The sequence below is a fragment of the Dermacentor albipictus genome, unplaced genomic scaffold (assembly GCF_038994185.2).
Source record: "Dermacentor albipictus isolate Rhodes 1998 colony unplaced genomic scaffold, USDA_Dalb.pri_finalv2 scaffold_34, whole genome shotgun sequence".
Lineage (NCBI taxonomy): Eukaryota > Metazoa > Arthropoda > Arachnida > Ixodida > Ixodidae > Dermacentor > Dermacentor albipictus.
In genome coordinates, this window is record NW_027225588.1 from 885907 (window position 1) to 902866 (window position 16960).

At 45.5% G+C, this 16960-nt stretch overlaps 1 protein-coding gene across 2 annotated transcripts in view; it reads left to right on the forward strand.

Annotated features, from left to right (window-relative positions):
• LOC135921216 (phosphatidylinositol-3,5-bisphosphate 3-phosphatase MTMR14-like) overlaps nt 1-16960 on the forward strand; it is an 86934-nt gene that overhangs the window by 43039 nt on the left and 26935 nt on the right. Inside the window, exons 9-19 of one of the 2 annotated variants that reach the window (XR_010570493.1) lie at nt 850-966; nt 5033-5106; nt 6180-6250; nt 7505-7582; nt 8507-8570; nt 10693-10855; nt 10959-10995; nt 11915-11979; nt 12048-12100; nt 13699-13817; nt 14797-15031. Coding sequence is in view for 1 of the 2 variants with exons in the window: in XM_065455530.1 (XP_065311602.1) it covers nt 850-966; nt 5033-5106; nt 6180-6250; nt 7505-7582; nt 8507-8570; nt 10693-10855; nt 10959-10995; nt 11915-11979; nt 12048-12100; nt 14797-15031 (957 nt within the window). In the remaining variant the exon portion in view is untranslated. The remainder of the gene's footprint in view (nt 1-849; nt 967-5032; nt 5107-6179; nt 6251-7504; nt 7583-8506; nt 8571-10692; nt 10856-10958; nt 10996-11914; nt 11980-12047; nt 12101-13698; nt 13818-14796; nt 15032-16960) is intronic. The other variant, XM_065455530.1, reaches the window with a different exon arrangement.

The following is a 16960-nucleotide window of genomic DNA, read 5'->3' on the forward strand; positions in this document are numbered from 1 at the left end:
TCGCACCATTATGCCCCTTCCCCGGTACAGGGTAGCCAACCATAGATAGTTTCTGGTTAACCTGTGTTTTCTTTATTTTTATCCTTCTCTTGGAGTTCGCTTCATATAACCACTACTGCTTGACTTATGTCAATTCACGCGTGTTCGTATCGATATAAATTGACACAAACCAAGGTATGGCCTTCGTGGTGGGTAAATTTCAATTTTGCTGAATATGCTCAGGGTTCAAATCTCTCTCATGTTGGGCGTATTCAAGCTGTAGGATGGAAAAACACATTTAAAGCTTCCGAATGCTTATCAGGGAAGGATAAGGCGTCAGGGGAGATTGTAACATCGTTCCTAAGCATTTTTTCAATTGCTTTGCGTTCAGTTTTAATTGTACACCGTAGCAGGTACCTTTTCCTATACTTGTTCAAGAAGCTTGACGGAAATGATTGTTCACATCCACCGTCATTGTAGCGAGTAGCGCTGGGTAATACTTAGTTAGGCACAATAGACACAGTTACCCTAGAAAATGCAAGGAGATACAGCCGCCATCGTAGCGCAACTTTTCGAGAAGCGCACACGTCACGCGGATATTTTGCGTTCGGCTCTTATCCAGCTGAAAATTCTGTTTCCTTATACATTAACTTTGTTAAAAGCGCGTGCATTATCGTAAAGTTAAAATACATACCTAATTCTAAACTTCAATTAAAAAAGAAATCAACTTTGTGTTGTTCTTAGCTCGATTATCCCTTGAATTAATATGCTTCCTGCTCAGACCGTGTCCTATATATACGCTTGATTTTTCTCGATGTTGCTCAATAAACGCTCTTTGCAAGCACATTTGTACTGAACTTCTTCCCACAGCGATGCTTCACTGCACGCCGAACTGCGGAAGGAAGACATAGAGCTCCTCAGGCTCCTGTCAGTACGCCGGATTTGCGACTTGATGGTTGAAGGCAAAAAGGAAAAATTCTGTTTGAAGTGAGTCTATATACTGTTTCTTACCCATCCTCTTTTTTTCTTCTTTTCAGCCAAGTAGCAGAAGAAAGAAAAGCATATTGAATTTTCAAAGCAAGCTACCTATGGGAATGTTTCTTACGCCCCTTGCTTGTCTTTCGCGGTTTGCTACGTATTAGTGCGAATAGCTGTTTGGCACTTTTTCTCGATGTTGGGGTGGTGCCATATGATCACGCGCAGCCGAGTTGCGGGACGTGCCAACTATATAGCTCTTTAAGACGCATGTGCTGTCACGTGATAGCTTCGGGGCGTCTGAAGGTCCAAAGTAATGATCCTGTGGAGAGCTTTCGAAGGACAGCCCTTTTCTTCCACCGCCGAGCTGTGGCAGCTGGGAGACGGTCTTGCAGCGACAGATTGAGGATGGCAGCCACCTTTCACACCAGTGCTCGCGCCACTGGAGGCAACCAACATACTACCGAGACCGACTAAGCTGTCAAGCACTTTTTATTTCAAAAAAGGGAAGGCCCCAGATCATGCGCGAAGAAGTAGAATGGGAAAGATGATGATAGCGATGTACAAATGAAAACGACGAAGTACGTTAGTAGAGCGTACACTAACTCCCCCCCCCCCCCCCCCCCCGTCATGGAAGCGGCCAGCCTGCCCGCAGATTAGAGATTATCTAAACCGGGAGTGAAGGGCTTCATCCACGAGAGGTGAAAAGTAAGACCATTGATTTGGAATAGTAAGGAACAGTAAAGCGCTCATTAAGGCCGTTGGTTTGCGGATGATAGATGGAAGTAGATTTTGGACGGTATCAGTGGCTCGAAGAACTTTCTCGAGAACTTGGGAAATAAACGCCTTGTTACGGTCACACATAAGAACACGAGGAGCTCCGTGGCGCAAGACAATGGGGCGCAAGAAAACGTCAGCGACCTCAGAAGCGGTACCGGATCGCAGAGGGGCAATCTTGGCATATCTTGTTAAATGGTCGACCGACGTGACCATACAACGGTGACCGGAAGGTGTCAAAGGCAAGGGGCCATATAAATCAATGCTAAGAAATCCAAAAGGTGCGTCTGGGCAAGGGAGAGGTTCGAGTAAACCAGCAGGAGGGGATGTCAAGCTTTTGCGGCGCAGACATGTCGCACAAGAGGCGATGTATTTGGCCACCCTTGTGGATCGGCCAGGCCAGAAGCAGCGGGTCTTGATGCGGTCGTAAGTCTTCTGGAAGCCTAAGTGGCCAGCTGATATGTCGTCGTGAAGTGCCTCTAATACTCGTATTATGTTCCGCGCAAGCTTGTCAGCAACCTGTTGTTCAATGGCCTTTCCTTCGGACGGCCGTACACGATAGGGGCGTCGTCGTATTATAGCGGAACCATCGGTTACGGTGCAGTGTGTAGCCACAGAAGTATGGCTTAACACAGGGGAACAGCTATCTAAACATGTTTTGTGCTTCGCCAAGACCACCTGTAAGGCTTCGGACTGCGCGGCTGTGAGGTCAGAACCAAGAACGGCTGGAGGAGGGAAAGAATCATCCAAACCTGAGGTTGGTACTGGCGATGAAGGGCAAAGCGTGACTATAGAGATAGGTTGAGCGTCGGCGAGGGTTGCCACAGTAAACCGACCGGGCAGCATCACAGGATCTGGGGTCATGTTGCAAGCAGACAGAAGAGCGCGCCCATGTGAAAACCGGACGATACAGGCGCCAATGAGAATTCTGCGAGAAGTAGAGCGGGAAGAAGGGGCGACTGGGGCGTCCATCGGCGATCTGACTGGATATTGCGGCTACGACGTCCTCGTGACCAGGACTCAGGACGTAGTTTAAAGCGATGGCCAAGTTCACGCATCAAGGTGAAGAGTCCATAACAGGTGCAAGCTTCGTATCCGTGATATGGGTAACTTCCTCTCTGCATCAAACGACGGCTGAAGCAGAATGTAGGAAGTCCCAACCGAGTATAAGTTCATGAATACACGTTGGAAGGATGATAAGGTCAATGTGGTGGCGAATACAGTCGATGAGAACATGAGTAGTACACTGTCCGTGGGGGGAATGAATGCAATATTAGCACCTCGCAAAATAGGTTCAAGATAAGGCGATTTTACTTTCCGGAGCTGTGAACACAGATCACTACGAAGAACATAAACAGCAGCACCGGGTATCGATGAGAACTGATGCAGGAACACATTCAACAGTTACATAAAGCATGTTGGCAGGGCGAACAGGAGGAATTTTTGAAGACCAATAAGAAGCAGTTTCCCCTCCAAAATCTGCAACAGTTTGTTTTAGTTTTACGAGTGCTGGTGGGCAAGATGGGAAGTTGGGCGAAGCGGTGATGTAGAGCGCCGGTAAGGTGAAGGAGAACGACGTCTGGCCGAACGGAAACTATGTGGCAGATTAGGAGCAGCTGGAGGAGACAGAGAACGCTGCTGAGGGAACGAGCACAATCCGGGATAGTAGGCGTCTGGTCGGCGAGTGCGGTCACTCTCGTGCTCTGCATAGCCTCGTCTTTCATCCTGCTGGCGATGGCGGCAGAAGCGAGATATATGGCCGCGTATACCACAGTAAACACAAACAGGACGAGGTGGGCGCCACTGAGGATAGGATGGCGCAGCAAGTGCTCTGGTTCCCATCGAAGCCAAATGGTCATAGGTAACGTCAGTAGGCACGGAGTTCATGATAGGATTGTGTAGCGAAGCAACATTCGCGTAGGTAGGTGTGGGACGCGCTACCCGTGCAAGATGCGTCGTGGGTGTAGTGATCGCTGTCAACTCTTGCTTTACCACCTCGCGCAAGTCGAAGGTGGGGGTTCGGGCACAGGTGAACGCCTCAGGTCTCGTATTTGGAGCTGTTCGCGGATGATGGTGCGGATAAGAGCGCGTAGATCTGAAGAATGGGGAATATGAGGATCGCTGCTGTCATGTTGAAGACGAAAAGACTGAAGCTCGTCTAACACGCGGAAGTGATGTCTTGGACAGAATCCGGATTTTGCACGATTAAGGCGTTGAACGCGACAGACCCTATGCCTTTTAATATGTGTCTAACGCATTCGGCTTCCATCATGCTAGGGTTCGCACGGCGGCACAGAGCCAAGACATCTTTTATGTATGAGGTGTAAGACTCTTGTGGAAGTTGTAGGCGCGTGCCCAGCTTCTGTTTGGAGACTTCCGCACGGCCAGATGAGTAAGCTAAGATTTGCCACAGCTTGGAGGTAAAGGTGGACCGATCCGCGATTTCGGATTCGTGGTTGAATAACACGTCTCTGCAACACAGGTCAAGTCGAATGCGACGTGCCTCAATTTCTGGGTGTCGTTCCACTTCTTGCAAGAACTCACGCGGTCGTAGTGGTCGATCCAATCGTCGACGTCATCACCGCGGAGTCCCGCAAAGACAGGGGGATCGCGCTGAGGGCTCGTCACAGTACAAGAGGGCACCGCAGGCGGAGTCGTCTGTGTGGTAGGGTTAAAGGTGCCAGAAGAGCCGGGGTTGGAAGTGTCCATCGTTGTGGGGTAGCTGGGCGTAGGCGGTGACCGGAACGTAGCTCCAGGGAGTAAGGGAACGCGAAAGGACGTCGGCGTCTTGATGTACACCTCCACCACTTTATAAGACCGAGATCGAGCAAGCTGTCAAGCACTTTTTATTCAAAAAAAGGGAACGCCCCAACTCATGCGCGAAGAAGTAGTTGAACAGGGAAGACGATGATGGCTATGTACAAATGAAAACGATGAAGTACGTTAATATTGCATACAATATCAAGAATCGACTGATAACTAGTATGTCAGCCATCTACACTGCCACTGCAGGGGGGGGGGGGGGGGGGGTCTATTCTCTACGGTTATTACGCAATAAAAAAAAGAGCTACACCTTAATATCTTCACTACATGAAATATACATGTTCGAGCCCATAATTTCTTTAATAAAGCGAATAGCTGTCCAGAAGTGTTCGCCTATTCACTTACACTGACAATCATCATAGATGGCTTCCGCATAATTTTTTGAAGACACATTATCTCTGTTTTCAACTTATGCAACCTTACAAGTTTATTGCAACGTCTTTAAATCTGCTTGTATGTAAAGTTTACCTTACTGCAGGATGACGTCCTCGGAGAAGGTTGACAAGTTCGGGAGATACCGCGATTTTACCATTTTTAAGCTTCCTTACCCAGGTAAGTTTGTCATTTTTCCTAGCTAGCCAGGAATTGTCGTGGAAGGCAAGAGCTTATGTGCCTAAACACAGTAGTTGCCAGCGAGTTGTCTTGGCGGGCGATATGCTATTGCTAGTAGGGAATCTTATTTGAATGGGAAAAAAGCAGACTTTACAAGTTCCTCATTGACATTGTTTTCGGTGCTACATGACATTGCTATTACCTTTCGCGCCCTGCTTTTCGCGTTCATGTCTACAAAGTGACCAGCGCTACTATTCTTAAAACATTGTTTGAATCACCCCAGGGTGCTCACTGTTGACTAGAGGCACCACCTGCGTCAAATTTGTACAGAGAAGCTTTCGCCACATGGAACACATTTTGCTCGTATTTGTGATAAGGCGTTGAAGGAACTGTACCGTGGAAGGCGATGTATGCTCTATTATTGAATTGTACGGTTTACATTCACATCCTGCGACAACAAATCCACCGCGGGAAGCTACTTCACAGCGTCATGTCGGGTAAGTGTTGCGTGTGGTTACTGCTCAACGAGCGAGTTGGTTTGCCCTCGTTTAATACTCCGATTCAAGAGAACAAGACATAGTCTACCAACTGGCAGCACAAAGGCTGGCATATGTGCTGATTTCCCATCTAATTCTAGCCCTTTGTCCACTAGCGTTGAGCGTTGGGCCAGTTGGTGCATCCTGTGTCATTCAGCAGAATAAGGGCGGAGAGACCTAATGGCTCGCCATGACATTCTGCTCAATTGCTAACCAGTGGACAAAGAGGTTCATTGCTTGATTCTCCTTTCATGCCTGCAGGGTGTTGCAACTAACAATGTGACGCAACTGACATGGCGCAACTGTTGTGGCGTGACTGATAGGCGAGCACTGCTCCTGTTCCTGCACTTTCACCGCAAGCGAGCTGATGTTCTGTGGTGTACTTTTTTGTACTTATCTTCCGCATACGTTATTGCGCGTTTTTCTGCGCATGACATTCGCCTATTTGCTGTGTAGCTTCTTTTTGGTATGCAGTAATAACTTTAAGTTATATATACTTTAAATTTTAGTGTTTTTTCCCGTGAATCTCCACTGCAGGTTGCGAGTTCTTCGAAAAGTACGTAAAGCAGCTCTACAATCCCGAAGGCCTTTACTTCGACTGGACACAGGTAAGTTCCTCCATCTCCGTAATAGCTTGTACCAGCTCGTCTCGGTATAGGTCTTGCCAATGGCACCAGTGTTTCGAGGCTACCATTGTACAACGAACAGATTTCATTACCAAGCACATATGGAATTTGCTTACGTGAGTGCTCTTTTATAATGGCAAAACTAATCGCGTACTACAACACCGAATTATAAATATTTGAAGCAAACAAGGCATCACAGCATGTATTGTACCTGAGGCATTAATATTTGACAATTGCGGCTGCAGTCAATTGTGCCACGTCATCCACGAAGCGCGATCCCGAAATGCTACAGCGATTCGTAAAGGGAACCGGTGTGGCTAACTCCGCAGTGCACTTTTAAAAAAATCTGCCGGTCTTGGCGCTGATGGGTTGTTTGGCCGAATTGGTGCTGCATATAATATACCAGCTATACCACAGCACATATCAGCACTTGGTGGGTTGAGGGACAAATGACATTTATTCTCAGCAATGGGAGCCTGACGATAGATTTTCTTCTGCGTTTTCTAAAGGAAGGGGCATGACACCAGCCGGAAAAAGATTTAAAATAGTTTCCAACGTTTAGGCTCCTTCGCGAGGCCTTTGTTAAAATGACGAAACATTAAAAACGATTTTTAATACTATATTCGTAGGTGACCTGGCCCCTTCCTTGAAATACGTACCATCCTGACCAGACGGGCTTTCGTGACACATTCTACTCCTCCTGAGCTTCTATCCCACGATAGCCAGCTCCAGACGTTAAGGCAAACTTATCCTTTTATCGGCCCATGGCCTGACACTGAAACTTCAAGGCGGACAACTAAAGCTCTGTTGAAGTTCCTGCATATCACCAAACCAGACAAGCGGCTCTGGTAGGGCTACTGTCTAATGTAAATAAGCGCTCACTTCTCTTCTCATCATCATCATCTAGCTTCTCACTTTCACTCCCCTTTCTGCGTGCTTAGAGCACACTACCTCAAGTCGACCTCTGTCTTTCTTATCAATAAAATCGTTGTAAAATCTGTATTTCATTTTTGCTTAAATTACAAGCTCGCTGTACACAAATGCCTCCGCTACTCAATATATTAGCCTCCTTCATTGCGAAAATAAGTACCACAAATTTAGGTGATAAAAAGTAAAAAAAAAGTGAATTGAGTTATCGCAAACAAACACAGTAAGTTTTTATGCTGCTGGAAAGGCTGTTTTGTATACGATATTGCAGTAGTTTTAAGAAGTGCTGTGTGTTTCTTCTTTGCGAAGCATTTTGTGGACGTCGAGCTGGAAGTTCCCGAAACCAGCATTTCTTCGGAGCTCAACATTGACTGGAAGAATTACAAGGTCAGTGTAAAAAAAAAAGTCAGCCATTATCTAGAAGGTAGTGCCTGTAAGGAAACTACTGCCAGGTACTTTTCCTATTGTAGAAGATACGAAAATGCTGCAGCCACCATCAATAACAATTGAGTATGGCGCTGACTAAATAATGTATCGCTATAACACTCGAATAAGTGTACTTTGAGCGTAAAAAATCGAAATAAAAGTTTTACTTGCGCGTTTGTAACAATCAAGATGTTGTCTCCAGGACATGGCTCGTCCCCACTGTGGAGCATGTGCCGGAATTGGGTGGTTGTGCGCACAGTTAATGAATTCAGAGAAAATGAGCTTGAAGAGGTAAAACTGAGAATAAAATAGTAGCGTGTAACTGACAAATCCGACCAGACGAATGGGCGAATACATTTTGTAAGAAACGATTCATTGAACAATTTACAATAGAATGACTTTAGAAGTTAACATAAGAATAGTAAGGAAAGTAAGTATTATCGTGATATGCGTTTTGTTGCTTGAACGTATTTCCACACAGCCTCACCTTTCCCCTGCGGCCAAATCCTAGCACCGAGGCCTGAAGGGAGAATAATACTGCAGCTATTAAGCATCTTTGTTGTCCTCGGCATCGTTAGTTCCTCCATCGTTACTTCCACCAACCTCGGACCGATTTTTCTTTGTTCATTCATACGCGTTCACGGATGACAGTACATTTCATTACTACAGCGTAAGGAGTAACGCCAGTGGGTGAGCCACAAGTGCATCTCACTTGCGTCTACAAGGCTTCAGTGGCTACGTTGATAGACAATAAGCAAATATCGTTTTACGAACGTTCTAACGTGATCTTTATTTAGTAGAAAGCAATATACATCGTAATGATAGGATGTTTCCGGACACAATAAAAAGAAAGCTCTTCATCAATGCTTTTTTTTTTCTTTTCAGCATTGGGACCTGGTAGAGCTCACCAAAAATTACCTGAAGTTTTTACTGAAAGTCATTATCGACGGTAAGGTTTGCTTTTACGTTCTTGAACCATCAGTATCAGTTCGCTTCACATTAGGCCGCGCCCTGTACGCTAGATGTTTGCCGCCGCGTGTTATGCTGGGAATACAAATTACGTTGTTCTTTTGACCTCTGCGTGTGGGTAAGGGAACTCACTAGTCTGTTGACTTCCAGAATGAGTATGACTCTTCACTACAGCCGCAATAAGCCATTGAAACATGCCGCTCAAACATCCGCATGAATGAAATCGATCGGTTATGCCGACCACTTGCTCTACATGACCCTTGCGACCACATTTAAGGCAAGTCATGTGGCGGTCTCTTTGCTTAGTCCACCTAGCTGTGTTTTTACTCAGTGGCGAGCTTATAACCATTACTTTGTCAGTAACCTACTGTGCTTATTTTGATGCTATAATTTGAAGCACACTATAAAATGGCTTGCGATATGCACTTCTCAGACGTTCCATTCTCACGTGACTAGTTCCATCAAGTTAACAACAATGTGGAGTTCCAGTACCCGCGTCAGATTTGCCACGCAGTAAATAATGTTGCTAATCAACTAAACTTAATTCGTACCCTTACTCACGTAATTGTGACGCCATGTGTATATTATATGGGGAAAAAATGTCAGATTTTGCGTGCCAAAAGGAAGATTTGAAAATGAGGCACGTGATAAGGGGGGGGGGGGGGGGCTTACGCGTTAAGAACTTGGGTTTCTTACGTGACCACTTGGGTTACTGTCCAATGTTTTCTTAAAACTTAATTATATTGCTCATATTGCTGACCTTGAGCACCCAAGCGTATTTGAGTGAGCCTCACCACTCTGACCGGAGGTGTCAGCACTGCCACACATGAGACGGTCAAGCATAAAGCCGCTGAAGGTGCTGCTCGCCTCCTATACAGTAGCATTCATGAAATGAAGGGTCAGAGGTAAGCCAATGTTTTTTCGTAGAAATGCAAGAAGCTACTGGCTAATATGTGGAGTCGTGTCAAGTTGCCTAATTCTGAGCCATTCTTGTTTTGCGGGCGATTTCCTCACAGCGCGGAAATCTATAGGCGAGCATTCAATTGTGTGTCAATGAATGCAAACTCTTGGCCTTAAACATATACTGGGTAAGTATTAATTCGAATGGTTAGACAACGCAGAAAATACAGTGCCAGATAGTGCATATCATTCGTTATAACTTAGTTGTGTGCACACACTTTGGAGACGTCAGTTTCTCGCTCAAGTTTATGGTTGGTACGGCGCAAAGCCTGGGCATAACGTGAAATGAGCAGATGTCAGGGTTGTAAGCTGACTAATCGTTTTTTTTTACTGTGGTTACAATTAAACAACACGGCTACATCCGTTGTGCATTACACTCTTAGTTAAACGCACTATTAAACTTATGTCGGCTGGAGCTGTGGCCTACATTTTCATGCTCGTCTAAGCATATAGCGCGACATTGCTGCAGCACACGAGTATCACTTTCTCCAAGAGTGTCCTATTGTAATTTTTATAAGTCCCTGCAGCTGCTCAGCAAAGGCGGTCTTCGCGTTCCGCGTGAGATTTTTCAATTATTACGCTGTGCCATGTCGCAAAACTGGCGTTATATATATTGACAAAAGAACTAATTTACGTGCACCATGACAGACTATTTTTCGTCGAAATACCTCTCCCTTCATTCTGGATCTCAGTTCTGCACGATCATATACATTTGCCAATGTAGCCCCTCTCCTCCCTCCGGCAGTATGAGTCCATCCTAACGACCTCCAACCTTAACGGGCTCCATTGGATGCCTACAAGTTTAATAATCTCATCATTTCTTCTAATAATCTGCCCAACTGAAGTTTCTCTTTCTACTACAACTCAGTTGATGTGTTATACGCATTATATTACGTGTGCGACTCCACATATTATCCTCAACTAGAATATTTCTTCTACATTCGTCGTCTGACCCCTTAATTTACATGTATCGCTGATTCGTCTGACTCTCTTTTGAGCTATCCGAAAGCCTAGAATGGTTCGGAACACTAAGCTCTCCCCTTTTGGGATCCGTAAAATTGGTTTGGGATTGACATCTTTGAATGTCTGCTTATGTATGCACTGCGGCTTTAACTGCCAAATCTAACATGACACACACTTAGGTGACTCCAGCCTTTTGGTTCACTGTATCTCCGGCTGGGACCGCACTGCCCTGTTCATCTCAATGCTGCGTTTATCCCTATGGGCCGATAACAAGATTCACCAGAACCTGTCGGCACTGGAGATGGCCTACCTAACTGCCGCGTATGACTGGTTCCTCTTCAGGCAAGTTAATCGCTTGTTCTCAAATATCAGCGATCGTTTAGGTGTCTTCTCCCATAATTGTCCACCACTGCCAATTATGTTCAAAATTTCTCTGCCATTTCAGTCATAATCTACCTAACCGGGTACAAAAGAGCGAAGAGGTGAGTTTTGCTCTGAGTATCGAAAGCTTTCTTCGTTCTTCTTCCTGTTTTAAGAATTCATCCGGAGTTCCTCCGTCTGACGTATAAAAATTGGAGTGTGAGAAAAATAACTAGGTAATGGCAGAAGTCAATAAGTTGGGCGATTAAACTGTAAATCATTGGGGGTTGCTGAGGGACCGGAGATCGCGAAATCATCGCAGAGGGTGGGCTCGAGAATGCTTCCAAAATTTTGATGTGAATAAACGGTCAGACCAAGTGGCTTCATTTGTTAATGGCGAGTTGATTGTTTGATAATGGCGAGTTACGCAAATATGGTCATGGTTCTGTTTCTTATTGTCACTAGTGCATATTATTTGGCGGAATGTTTGAGTAAATGAAGCTGGCGCGTCGGATTTTGTGGCGGCAATAGTAAGCGTGCGTCCAGACAGAGGCAAAGTTAGATACGTTACAGGCACGGTTGTAGAATCTTACATTATGCTTCCCAGTGAGGGGGTTACTGTTGGGATGTGACATATGCCATTTTTTCACGCAAAAATAGAAACTACACACCCTCGACGGCTTCCTTGCGGAACTGTTGCTTGCTCAAGATTTCCGAGGTTTTAGGAAATCAGAGGGAATAGAGCACAGCGAATGCTTCACTTAACAACTAACCATCTTTAGGTATATGCATAATTGCAATAGAAATTTTCATGTCATGCAGACAGTTCAAAAAAGCAACAGAGCAAGAGCTTTACTACTAATATTCAGCTGAAGGTTTCTCCGTTAGCCATTTCCTAGCTGTACATGGATCGGCGGTATCGACATTCAGCAAGAGCTGCCGTTGTGTGTGCCACCACACTACGAAAACTTGCACCCTTGAATATTTTGATAACCGTGTTTGTAAAAAAGTATTGTTCCCTGCATTGGCTTCTACTTGCAGATCTTCTTCTTCTGCTTCAACATGCTGAAGTATATCAGCACGGAAGAGTTTTCAACGCTAAGCCTGTAAGTTTGTTTTGTATTCAGACCAGAGACCATAGTAGCATTAAATGTTATTCCCCCGACATTTTCAGTGAGAATACCGCCAACAAGATCACTGATAGTATTGGAACGGCCAAGGCCTCGGGTACGTAAACTTAATGACAACTTCCTCGTTCCGCGTTCTTTCTTGACTTATTTGGTTGTTCATTTTTCTTTATGATGTCAGGATGCACGCATATTCAGTAATTATCAGTTCTTAAGGTGTGCGAAACGTCCTTTGGTCGGCGGTATGTGGTGCGTAGTTCAGTAAGCTAAGCATTACGTACAAAATTTGTTTAATTACAGCACTCCACTGAAAAGCACCCACTAAAGGTAGAATTCAAACGACGACGTTCCTTGCAGGCTCAATTTGAATCGTTCGCTTAGTAGTAATGACCAGCAAGGATGTTTTTCACACCACGTTCCTTATGGCTAAGAGCAGCGGGTAAGCTAGCAAGGAGTGTGGACTGAGCAATCCAACAATGCATTTATGTCACTTTATATCCTTCGTCTAGTATATCGCTTACTTTCGCGGTAGCCGAGTGAGGAAGGCGCGAAGCGGAGCCACGACACAAGAAAAAAAACTTCGCTCTTCCTTGGCTTCGACACCATCAGAAACTTTTCTGAATGGCTTCTAGTACACTTATTACATGTCTTTGCGGGTGTATTGTGACCGGAGATGGCGCGTGTGTAATTGAGGAACGCATACTTCGTTCCGTGAAAGTGGCCTCTTACCACTCATAATATGCTTTGCTGCGTAACAGGGCAGCATAACGGCGAAGAAGACCTAAAAACCGACTACCATTTTGCCACGCATATTAGGATTTTGCCACACGCGCACTCTTCACCGCATGCCTCGATCTAAAGCGAACCGAGGTCTACACTACCTATACACAAATTGCTTGCATTTAAATCCGACTTCGGCGAGCTATCTAGCGCATAATGGAAATTAGAATGTGGTTGTGCGGCCGGACGCGGTTATCGCTTGTTACTTTTTCGCCGTGGGATTGGGGCAGTTTTTCGGGAGATTTAAGGCCGTGCCTGTACACTCCGAAACACGAGTCGGAATTCAGAAGTCTCCTGGTTAATCGGAAGAGTTGTGAGATATGCGATTGCCCCCATGTAATCTACGCGCTGTGCGTGTCTGTCTATAACGCCCAAAACTGGTTAGGGGCCTTCACCGCCTTTAACTACAGCAAGTGAATGCTACGACCTTCACAAAAGACAGTGTGTCACATTCGTCTGAGAGGTATTAGTCTAGCTTGCGCAGTTCGAATCGCACACACCGAGTCGGCAACTCTTAGTATAAAAGCAGCTGTAGGGATGAGATTAGAGAAACAAAACTTTTTTCTTCTTCTTGCCCTTTCAATTTGCATAGCTTTTCTGCAAAATACACAGAAGCCACTGCAGAACATTAGTTAATCTGCACAAGCTGTGCAGTTCTAAATAAACGTACGCACTGCCACACACGGAGTAGGGGCGCGTAGTTATGGAAGGGAAGCACTGTACTCACGGGCTTCAGAAATCTCGCCTCGCTTCTTAAATTGCTAACAAACCAAAAAGGTTCACAAGCGTGCCGCCAAGTATAACATTATTGCAAATATTCCCCCATCCAGGCAGCGACGAGGTAATATATAAAACTTTTTTTTTTTTTGCATATCAAGGGTGAACACCTAACGCCACGTATGCCGGCCTTTTTCGTAGCCCCCCTTGACGATAGGAGGCGGAGGGAGAAAGTCTGCATGTCCAGACCCTTCCAAATTGGCTTCGACACCTCCTCGGGAGAGAGAAACCATGGCTATGGAGAGAGCACTGCGCGTGAGGTGCGGTTCTGACAGGCGCAAAGTTCGGTGGGGAAACACCTCCTTCGGAACTGTGCACTGTGTATACTTTGTGGCGCAAAATGCATTTCTTACCTAGGAAACCCTATGCCTAGGATATCTAACCACTAACTTCCCCAAGAAGTCCTTTTGTGCACTGTCTAGAGGGGAAGTCTCCATAGGATGAAGGCTGCAGCAGATTCATCGCCTTCATTTACCGTCACGTTCAAGCTAGGATAAAAACAAATCTGCTAGACAATTCCTGTATTCTCTATAATTATTTTAGGGCTACTATTGATCGTGAATTTCGTGACTTTTTAGTTCTAAAGATCAAACAAACTACAATTCAGCACTCTTAACGCCGCGCAGCAGTACATATCATCAGATGCGGAGCGTTCAACTGTGGCGTTACTTTTTTTCCAGCAGCCAATTTAGACGTGTAGCGCCTTTAGAATGGGCCAGAGGGGGTCACTTGATAAGATCGCATGTAAGGAAAACATGTTATGGTATTATCGCTTACATCTTTGCAAGCGTACTACTTGTGCGCCTTGATTTGGAATTGTTGTGTAGCGGAAAGAAGTCATTACTCGATCATGCATACCGCGTGCACCGATGGCGCCTTTGCAGCGCTACACATGACGCAGTCGGAGCTAGCCTCTCGCTTGGCGTTCAGAGAGGCGTAGCTAGGCAGTATTTTCATCGATCTCAGCCGTAGCGGTCGAGTTACCGAAATCTCGCTCATCCATAGAAGGCGTACTTCATCTGAACCCACCGTTGGCTGCTTAGGGGCTTTGGCGTTGCGCCGCCAAGCCCGAAGTCGCGGGATCAAATCCCAGCCTATGCGGCCACTTTTCGATCAGGCCGAAATGCAAAAAGAAAAAAAGAAAATTCGTGTTCTGTGCGTTGGGTTCACATTAAAGAACCCCAGGTAGCGACAATTTATTGTGCACTGCATTGATTTGGTGCTATTTCACCGCTACAGGGGAACGTTCGCAGGAAACCGATGCCAGCTGTTCAGTACACCAGATTGCGGCAGCCGGTACCAGACACACCGGGCAAGAGACGCTGCAGGTGGACGCGACCAGTGCCGGGCCATCAGTCCAAGGCGATACGAGCCACGATGCCAGCTGCGAAAGCACCTTGAGCAGTCGGGGCCCTGATGCACCGCGAGACTTTTCTGCGCCAACGGACTCCAATGACGAATGTGGAAGAAATGGGCAAGTTCCTTGAGAGTTGTTTGCTTGTTAATGCTTGGATAGTGAAAGACGTTAAATTTGTTAAAAGGTAATGATGTACTACGTGAGGCCAGTGTTAAATGGAATTCCACATCAGTCAACGTGGTCGCAAGGGGCGTTGGCTAATACTCAGAGAACTACCTCAAGCACTACCTCAAGACACATCCTGGTACCACAACTGCAAAATTTTTAGAACTATGAGTCAGGCAAAATACTTAATTTAGGCTCACCTTGTGGATCTTTCCTCGAATCAAAAGGCGTATCGGCCTGCCCCACCAATATTTTTTTTTTCACTAGGGCTTTAGGGTAGTGGCGCAGTCGCATTGCTTCCCTGAATTCTTGCTCCAAGAACTTCTGGGGTTAGCTCACGTAAATATTTAAGCCAGTATACGGAGTGCCGGTCGTCGCTGTAGCACAATTATTATAGGACCGTAGGCGTAATACGGAGGCTGTGGGTTAGGGTGCCACGGGCGGGAAGTTATTTATTCAACTTTAATTTTGCTCTTACTTTATGAAGATTGGGAGCGCGTTGAAGATCCCCTGGGGGTCAAAATTAATCTGGAGCCCTCCACTACGGCGTATCTCATAATGAAATCGGGGTTTCGGCAAGTAAAACCCCAAAATTTAATTCTCTTTTACGAAGAGCATAATGCCAGCTTCTGTTGTCGTTTGCTTAACCTATTTATACTTTCGCACCTCTCATGTTCCGCGTGAAGAGTCGCTTACGTCGTTCTGACCTTGGATGGATTTTTACCGCCTCCAAATACTACTTTTACGCTTGCACTGTCTTAAGCATGACGCGAAAGACTTCCATCGTAGTTGCGGATTGCAATGCGGCACGAGATCTGCTGATTCCCTGCCCAGTTAGGGGAGCCATGTGTCGAGTGGCAGCACAGGTAGATGGTTTGAAGCTAGACGAGCTTTGTTGAGCGCTGCCCCGATTGTTATTCTGTATATCTGACCGAACGTCTTTGACGTACGCGTGAGCAAGACAGACATTCACACACTGAGGCGTAGACTCTGTCCCCATCGCAGATCGCTTTCAAGATAGGGCCGGTGCGGCTGTGTCATACGCAGCACCCGCCGGAGTAGAACAGCCCACCCCCCTGCTCCCTCCCCTCCTCCCGCTGCCTTGCGTACCGAAGACAGCGCGCTTCAGTTTCAGCTTGTTTATTCTCCATTCAATAACAATGAATAAGTAACACGTAGTACGCAGACGAGAGTCCGAAAGTCATGACTGCAACGGGACCCTTGGTTCTAAAAAAAATGTCTACAAAGCGAGGGTTAAGGCAGCAAAACTAAGAAAAGTGCATAGAAAACAAATGAACCAGCGTAATACAATACATTGGTAAGAGAAAAAAAAGAAAAGAGTACATATATCAAAAAGCATAATTATGCAGAAGAACATGTGATAGGGCATGAAAATATTTACAAAAATAAATCACTTCAATTCATGTTTGAATACATTAAAGGATGACGTTAGTGTAAGTTAATGTGGTAAGTTATTCCATATGTTTAATGCTGAAAACGAGGATATCATTTTTCCATAGTTGATGTTACATTTAGGTAGTAAAAAGTTGAAATTCTGCACAGACCCAGTGTGGTTGGTATTAGTGAGTAATCCGGAGTCCCCAAATTCGTAAGCAAGCTGCTTGTTAAGTAATTTAAAAAAGACAGTACTTGAATGATACTTAAACAAGCCAGATATCGATAGTATAAAGTTAGCCTGGAGTAGCGGGAGAGCATTTGATTAAAAGGAACTGTCGGTGATTACGCGAACAGCCTGGTTCTGTATGTGTTGAATAGACGAGAGGTGGCAGTTATGTGTTTCCCCAGGAAGCAATACCATAGGTGATATGACTGTGAATGAACGCAAAGTATAAAGATAATCCTTGTTCTGAAAAAAAAAAT